General features: G+C 36.1%; 1 protein-coding gene across 3 annotated transcripts in view; it reads right to left on the bottom strand.

Moving 5' to 3' along the window:
• Positions 1-298: 298 nt before the first annotated feature.
• The window catches only part of LOC112521144 (PX domain-containing protein EREL2-like), a 10128-nt gene continuing 2071 nt past the window's right edge, over positions 299-8355 (bottom strand). The window contains exons 2-11 of one of the 3 annotated variants that reach the window (XM_025129842.1): positions 7521-7631; positions 6692-6790; positions 6520-6606; positions 5622-5730; positions 5360-5488; positions 4728-5281; positions 3320-3484; positions 2990-3232; positions 1828-2046; positions 299-659 (exon numbers count right to left, since the gene is read on the bottom strand). In XM_025129842.1, coding sequence (XP_024985610.1) covers positions 450-659; positions 1828-2046; positions 2990-3232; positions 3320-3484; positions 4728-5281; positions 5360-5488; positions 5622-5730; positions 6520-6606; positions 6692-6790; positions 7521-7631 — 1926 coding nt within the window. In that variant the 3' untranslated portion in view covers positions 299-449. Of the gene's footprint in view, positions 660-1827; positions 2047-2989; positions 3233-3319; positions 3485-4727; positions 5489-5621; positions 5731-6519; positions 6607-6691; positions 6791-7520; positions 7632-8355 lie in introns of all 3 variants that reach the window. The other 2 variants (XM_025129841.1, XM_025129840.1) reach the window with 2 other exon arrangements.

Here is an 8355-nt window from a genome sequence, read left to right on the forward strand (position 1 = left end):
AAGAGACATCACCGTTACTTATCATGTAACATTTTCGCCCATAAAAATGGATTGTGGGCAAGTGTCTTAAACCTGGTAAGTGCTTAGTCTTTTCTCTCACTTACGAGGCAAGACTCACACCTTGCTATGTCTTTTACCGAATAAGATTTCCCGATCGTTTCCATGCTCAATCGATAAGGTAAGAGATATTATTAAACGCTTACCTGGTAAGTCTTTAGTAAATGGCCAGAAAATAGTAAACCTTTTGACTACAACATGGCAGTTTAAGAAAGGATCAGAGTTTTTCACCATCTTTTTAGACCGAAATTTAACTACAACACGTTGCCTTTCCTCCATCTAAGTTCATCATGATACAACTTCCTCAAACAAACCAACTGCTTACTGATAGAATTACCCAAAGAAGAGCCCATATACAAATCCATGTATATACAGTTTGACACATTTTATATCTAAAGACTAGACTCATTTTCTGCAGATCTTCCTGCATCATCCTTCCCTTTTGAACTGTGAAATTTTAAAGCATAATTAATAACAGAACTTACTTGTTTTCGTAGTGTGATGTTATCCACAAGGATCTTTGACAACATCTTCTTCAGTTCATGATCAGCCTCACTTATGTCTGAAACATCATGCTTATCATCTTGTGATAAGATGTGGGCCTGATGAAAAATGCATCAAGAACACCGAATAATCAAAACCATGGTGGAACTTATTGGTAGCTCACAATTTTGAGCTTATAAGCTCATCAACCTACTTTTTTATCCATGTGGGACAAGTTGTTACATCGTTGTTATGTTAACAGTAAAAAAACAATAAAACCATATTAAGACGAATGTATTATTTCCTAAAATTGAGTTGCTTTCACCATCATTAATAACTGAAGGCTTTAATGTCTGGAATTTTAGAATGCCGTTATTATCGCTGGCGGACCCAAAATTCTCTTTGAGAAGGCGCACAGGTGGATAAAGGTCCACAAAATCGCAGACCTGGGGCAAGAGTCTAACACAGTTTAACGAAAAGCCAATTACGATTTGGGGAACAAAATACATTTTTTCAAATAAAATCAATCTTGATCTTTAAATTAAATATATGTTTCTTTGAAAATGAGATAAAAAGCAATGGTTTTTAAGATGAATTAATGTTGAGAAGGAAAATAGATCATGAAAAAGAATGATAAGATCAAAATGGAAGAAAAATTGTCAATTTTAGGGCCTGAGTTAATGCTCTGGACCAGGCTTGAATCTTTAAAATTAAAAGATAAAAAATTAAACTTTCATTTGCAATAAGATTCAAAACTATGAACTCTTGCATGTGGAGTGGCAACCCAACCATCCCCAGCCATGTTTAATTTCTATTAGAGGTTTGGTTGCGAAGTATTTAAGGGAACCCCTCAAAATCAAGAGGGTGCACCTTAAAGACGCCTAATTTTTTTTTCTCTTGCAATTATCAAGTGAGTGGGTGCACAAGAGCCTGCTCAGCTCCTAAGAGGTCCGCCCCTGGTTATTATAGATGTTTCTTTAAAATTGATGGAAAAAACGCTTGTGAAAGTTGAAAAGATGGTTTTACATAATTTCATTTTGACCCATGAAGCTATAGAGCCAAGTTACTGCCTTACTGGACTCAAGCTCAGGTCCGATAGTCAGACAAGATGACTTGGTTCAGATTATCTGACAAGCTGCTAGTGTATTGACTTAGGCTAGCCAAGCTTTTGGACAAACACGAGCCACAGGATTTCACTAGCCAACTAGTCTTGCCTACACTGGTCACAATATGCACGAAAAAAACAAGGTTGTGTTTAAAACTACAATAGGAATCAACACGACGTACCTCAGAAAGGAGAGCTTCGATCTGATCATCAGATATTTGCAACATTTCAGAAGCAGCTTGCACCGATGAAGAATCTTGAAAGAGTTCATCTTCAGTTTCATCTAAGATATTCATGCTGCAATCACGAAGCTGATGATGAAGAACTCCACATTCATGAATCAACTTCATCCTAGTGACCTTTTCTTTCTCAGACTTGTGTTTTTCTTCCTGCAGTAGTTTCTGGAACAATTTTCATAATAAGACTCTCGGATTTCTCTGTTTACAAACTAAACAAATAAGCATAAACCATATTTTGATCTATGGTTCAAGTGATAATAGTAATGCCAACGATGGAATTAAGATGCATAATCTGATAGAAATATATCAGTGCTAATAAGGTGTCTTAAATACCCCTTCAATAATGACAACATAGGGAAGCTTATGGACCCAAATCCGTATAATAGACCTCTGTTTTTATAATGATTGCAATGAGCAAGTAAGTAATTTTAGTTGAACAAAAACCAAAAAAAAAATGTTGCAACTCGGTGGAGTTGTAGATGCTAATTTCCTTTGATTTAGACTACTATTTTTCCAGTAGCAAATACTATCACAGCAGAAAAAGACCCTTTGTGCCATCAAAATTGCTATGTTTGACATCTCACGTACTTTAGCGAAGATTTTGGGCCCAAATCAATAGCACCAATAGCAAGAATTTGGATCGTGCGACAAATCAAATTTTAGTGAGAAGAATACGAAGGTTATAATAAAATGTTAATACAAGTTAAAATACATTAACATGTTAACTTATGTGAACTTCCTCTAACCAATTGCTTCTTACGCTTCTTACGCTTCTCATGAAAGTTTGATTTCTCACTGGACCCAACCTTAATGAGCAAATAGGTAACTTTAACTTGGAAACTTCCCATAAAGGAAACAATGCAATTTTCAGGGGTCCGGCGGGAAAATGACCTTAAATGAGATTTCATTTAGGAAAGTTACCTTCTGATTTTTTTTTCTCAAGCAATGACCTTTCAAAATGTTTTATTCCGAAAATACAATTCATGATTGTAAACAATGAACAACGATGACCTTTTACAGGGGGCGTCCCAAAAAGTAATGTTTTTTCAAATTTCATGGAACGCAAGGTGGTAATTAACAGATGCTTTATGGAGTGATTGACTACCTCTGCCTTGGATTTTTCTTCAAGTGATTGATTTAGCTGCTGTTTCAAACTGGCTTGTGAAGTTCTAAGGGATTTAACTTCTTTAACAAGAACTTTGACGTCTGCTTTTGATTTCGCTTCTAGCTCTTGATATTTCTTCAATAGGTGATCAAGCTTGTTTTTGGTAGCATCTAACTCCTGAAGCAATTCATCTTTTTCTTGAATCATATATATATTTGGGGATTCTCTTTCTGGTTTGTCATCCTGGAAATGTTTCACTCATCAATCATTATCCCTGAAAGCTGTGTACTTGATTAAATAAGGTGAAAGAAAGAAAGACAACTATGAAACCTGTTGAGACTTCAACTTGAACTCCATTTCTAGTGATTTCCGTCGAAGTTCCTCCATATCCCACTGCATTTGAGTTAATCTTTCTCTTTCCATCAACATAGCTTGCTGAAGGTTTTCTTTATTTCTCTGTTTGGTAGTTTCAAGTTCCTCTTCCAAATCCTTGACCTAAAAATATAAAGACAGTTGAAGTAAACATGTTATATAGCCAGATTCATGTGAAAAAATGGGGCTCACACGGTGCAAAAAAAGCAACGTGTTTTGAGTTTTCCGTCTTTTCTTGGGAAGTAAGGGAAAGAAAGGTGGGGATGAAATTGAAGACCATCTTCATATGCATAAGATACCATCAGGTAGCCATGTTTCATGCAGAAAGTACAATTTGGGCCCAATAGTTCATATGATAACAAAAAAACTGGAAGAGCATAAAGCATAGAGGCAAGGTTAAAACTGTTTTAAATTCCTCACCTTTCGCTAAAGTCTACGAGTGTTGAGATGCCTAGATTTCCAACTCAGATAGGAAGTCCATGCTAGCCAAACATCAGAGACTCTCTCATTGGTTGGGCAGTGATGCCCAAACTGGGGTCTTGCTGTTGGCGCCTATAACTACTCCATGTGATTTATGGATAGGTAGTTTTTGTCTACATAATTCTATATGTCTGTTTTTTCCATATAGTGACTACCCATTTGCCGGTACCCATTTATGTATTAGGTGAACCAACATAAATTGTTGTGTTCTTTCTGTGCCTACTAGATTTCCTTCCCTTTGGGGAAAAGTCACAAGTTGTTGATATGTAAAGAATCCTAACCTAAATAGGAAGCCTGTTTTAGCCCTACTGCCCTATGTTAGAGAGTCTCCCACCAGTTCGGTAGCAAAGCCCCAATGGCCAACAGGGTGTCACTCTTGGACATGGATGCTAATATGATTTAGGAATATGTAGTTTTCCATATATATTATCCCCTATGAATTGTTCCCTCCATCTGTGACTAGTCATTTGCTGCAACCCATGGATATAGCCTATTAGTTTAACTATATAAAATTTTGTGTTCTTTGTGCGTATGCAGAAGTGACTACTAAATTTCCACACCTATGGTAAAAAAGGTGTAAAAGTGTTGAGATGCCTAGAACCCAACTAAAATAGCAAGTCCATATTAGTCCTACATCAAAGATACTTTCATCAGTTTGGTAGCAAACCTCTAGTCAAAGCAATGGTACCCCAATGTATTGTTTCTCATAGCGGATACTCGTTTTACCGCCTCCCATGGTCCATTGCAGGTGAACCACATAAATATCCATGTTCCTTGTATGCAGGTGGTTATTAGTTTTCGTGATAGTGTGAAATAAGAAAAAAGAATGAATTATCTGAAATAAGGGTGAAGATTCATAGAAGAATGGGTGGAACTTCCAACATACCTTAGTTTTAAGATAATCTTTCACAGCTATTTCTTGGTTTAATCGCGATTTAAGATCCTCCATGTCAGTTTTTGCTGTTCCTAGTCTCCGCTGCATACTGATAAGAACCCTGTTCATCTTTAGCTGCTGATCTAATGGAAGAACTAAGGTTATACCACTGAAAACATCTTCACCTCTTTGGAAAATTAGGTCACCATMTGAAGACAAATCGCTAAACCCCAAATCTAGTGATAAACTTCCTCTTAATGAACTTGCCTCACTCCTAAAATTCCCATTCGAAAGCTTCTCAAAGTTTCCAATCACTTTACCCTGTTCTGATTCAGACACACTCTCCTTTCGGTTGACATCAAGATAAGCTGCACTTGAAGCATTACCATTTCTCGCACTTCCACTTGTAACTTTGTTGATCTCCCGGGCATGAATCGTATGCCGAGGATGCCCTTCCACCTGCTCTAAAATAGTTTGTCCCATAAACAAGCCTTCATTGATGTTTGACACACCATATTTGACGAGCTTTTCTAGTGGACCGGTCAAATCTTCATCCACCGACAGATCTGTATCAGCTTCAGAAATATTATCCCTTCCGAGGATTGAAGTTCCAACCTCAGAGGTCTCAAAAGCAGTATCACTACCATTGTCTGGTGTGACTATTGTACTACTAGAAACCACCGAATCACTGGAATTAGAATAAAGAAGTGGAGACACGGTCTTATTCACAGAATAATTTCCTTCTACAGTTTGCTGGTTGTCATCTTGGAATGCTGCAGAAGGATTACAAAATGCAATCAGAAGTCTAAATTTAGTGGAGATAAAACAAAATGAATTTCCAGAAATTTTGTTCAAACTGAAGAAAACGAATCTTAGGTTACACGAGGTGAGGCAGAAATCACATACAAGATCTAGCAGCAGATTCTAGTTCAAGAAACGACGCCACTACAAAGCTTCTCGATATATCAATGTCAGATAGCAACTCTGTTATCCACTCCTCCAAAGAGCATCGGCGCTGCATAATAGCCAATGTGTGAATCTTAAATGCCCAAACATACTATCCAACAACAATATTTCAATCAGAATCACTAACTAAGAAGAAAAGGAGATCACATCACCAACCAATAAATCTGAAAGCAATATACATAAAAAAGTTAATGGCAATATCTAGGGCATTAATCTCATGTGTTTGTTTTACAGAAGACAACATTAGTAGCGGTCATATGAACCGGTTGACCCTCCAACAAATAAAAACCACACGGTCCAAGTCAATCACAAAACCTAGTAATTAACAACAGAGTTAAAAATGGTGACCCAAAGATTCAACCGTTCAACCAGTGCAGAAGGTGGTTAAACAATCCATCATCAACCGATGAAGTATAAAAGTGTCCTCGGCCCCTTATTTTCAATGAACTTTTCCTTTGTTCACTTTGTTATTTTAATAAAATGATTTCCTATTTTCCTTGTGTTTGTAAGGTTGAAATTTCACCAAAAATTTCCGTCCCTTAGAAATTTCCATATTTTATGTTGTATTAATATGCTATATATGCTATATATACATACATATATATATATATATATAATACATGTATATACACACATATATATACATATATATCGTTATTAGTATGTATAAATATTTATTATGTAATTATGTTACAAGTCAATAGCGGTTCAACCATGGTTGACCTGAACACATCCGACCCCAAAAATTTTCTTGATCAAGGAGTGGTCAGGGTTTTGAAACATTATGTCAAGCAATCACTACTTCATGACAGTAGGTGTGATCAATTAAGATTACTACCTCTTCCAAAAGCGTTCTACTTTTTAACCGCAAGAGTCCCTTTGGTGGTGCTGATGGGAAATTCCTTTTGGGAAATGCTTTTCTAAGCTGCAAAAACAGATTAAAAGTAATAAGACACTTGAGGAAAAAAGATACAGAATATAGAGCTTGATTCAGAGTAACTCAAACTTACAGCAGCAAGTAATTTCAAGAAATCATTGAATCTTCTTAACACCGCACGTGTTGTTGTAACCCCTTTGGGCGATTGTAGGCCAACTTGAACCCTATAGAACTGTCCATACGAAAGTTTAATACAGAGAAGCCTAAAGTGTTAACAGAAATGGTAGAATTCATTCAAATCACAAAGAAAAACGTATAGGATACTTCCAATAAAAAACTTGATTCCTTGGCTAGGTGTAAAGATGTTTGAACTTGAAATGCATTAGTCAATTTCATGACATTCAAAGATAGACAGAAGGCAAATTTACCAAAGGACATTGGCCCAGCGGCATCCGGTAACCCAACCTTTCTCAAGGTCAAGGGTTCCAACCTCACCAAAGGTGAGGGGTGTGTATGTGTGTGTGAGAGTTTCATTTGGCATATATAGATATCATGTACTTCAAAAAAATTGCTAGAAAACCCATCTTTAGTGGTAAATCATTATTTAAAATATCGTAATATTCTTAATACAACAAGTTGATGGCCGATGAAAGTTTGTGTGAGCAAACCACTTAGTTTCTAATATCTTGCTTTTGAGAACTATCCAGCCCCAGCCATCTAGCCCTAAAATCTCCTATCATCTATGCTTGTCACCATTTCTTAAAATATAAATTTCCAATTTAAGATGTCAACACAATTTATAATTTTAGATTCAAAGCTCTTCAAGCACCAAAAATAAAAGGAAATGAAGCAAACTTGCAGGTGAATTGAATGATTAATCATGTCAATTTCAAATTACGGCATAAAATCATCATCTAACCCTTTGTATAGATAAAGACTATGGATTCATGCAATTTGAGTACCACAACAGCCTCTGATTCTCTAGACTTTGGAAGTACAACCCAAGTTGGAATTGTGACGCAGTAACTCCATCCTGTGTGAGAATCATGTGGCCAAACTGTCTCCCGTCCATTCTACAGAAGAAAAAAAATTATAGGAAGGAAGCAATATTAGAAAACAGCTAATCTTATAGTGGTGAATACAACATCTTATGGTTAAAGCAACACTACTAGATAAATTTCACATGAAACTTCCAACAGAACAATGACAAAGGATGGTTTAGTAACTGATATTAATATGATACAGACAATTTAGGACATGAATCTGTAGAAGATAATGAGAAAGGAAACTAGGATTTTGAGGACTCGTTCCTTCAAGCTCTAGGATCACTAGGGATTCACACTTGAAGCACACAAAAACACTTGTTTTCAAAAAAAGTTCTCTAATTAATCAATAATTTGGATGGGCCGGCAAAACCATATAAATGATAAAAGAAATAAAATAGGAAATATGCTAAATGAATTAATAAATTCTAATGAACACGACTAATGGCACAATCAACAATGTGCAAGATGGTGGAAAACCTTTAAAGGGAACAAAGTACCGATGCTTGTGTTATTCTTATAGAAATAAAGTAATTGTTACGGAAGAAAACTTGGGCATTACCCATGTGCACATGCAGAATAAATGATGAAGGATGCTAATGGTGCATGACAAATTGTTTATGATGCCTCTACTCGAAAGCATACTGATACTGTTTTTTTTCTTTATTTAAGCAATTGGTTTCATTTAAAATCTTACCATACTCAAAAAAACATACCACAGTTACTACCACTGGGACACAAAAATTACCTAGCT

Source organism: Cynara cardunculus (genome assembly GCF_001531365.2).
Source record: "Cynara cardunculus var. scolymus isolate 2C chromosome LG 11, CcrdV1, whole genome shotgun sequence".
Taxonomy (NCBI): domain Eukaryota; kingdom Viridiplantae; phylum Streptophyta; class Magnoliopsida; order Asterales; family Asteraceae; genus Cynara; species Cynara cardunculus.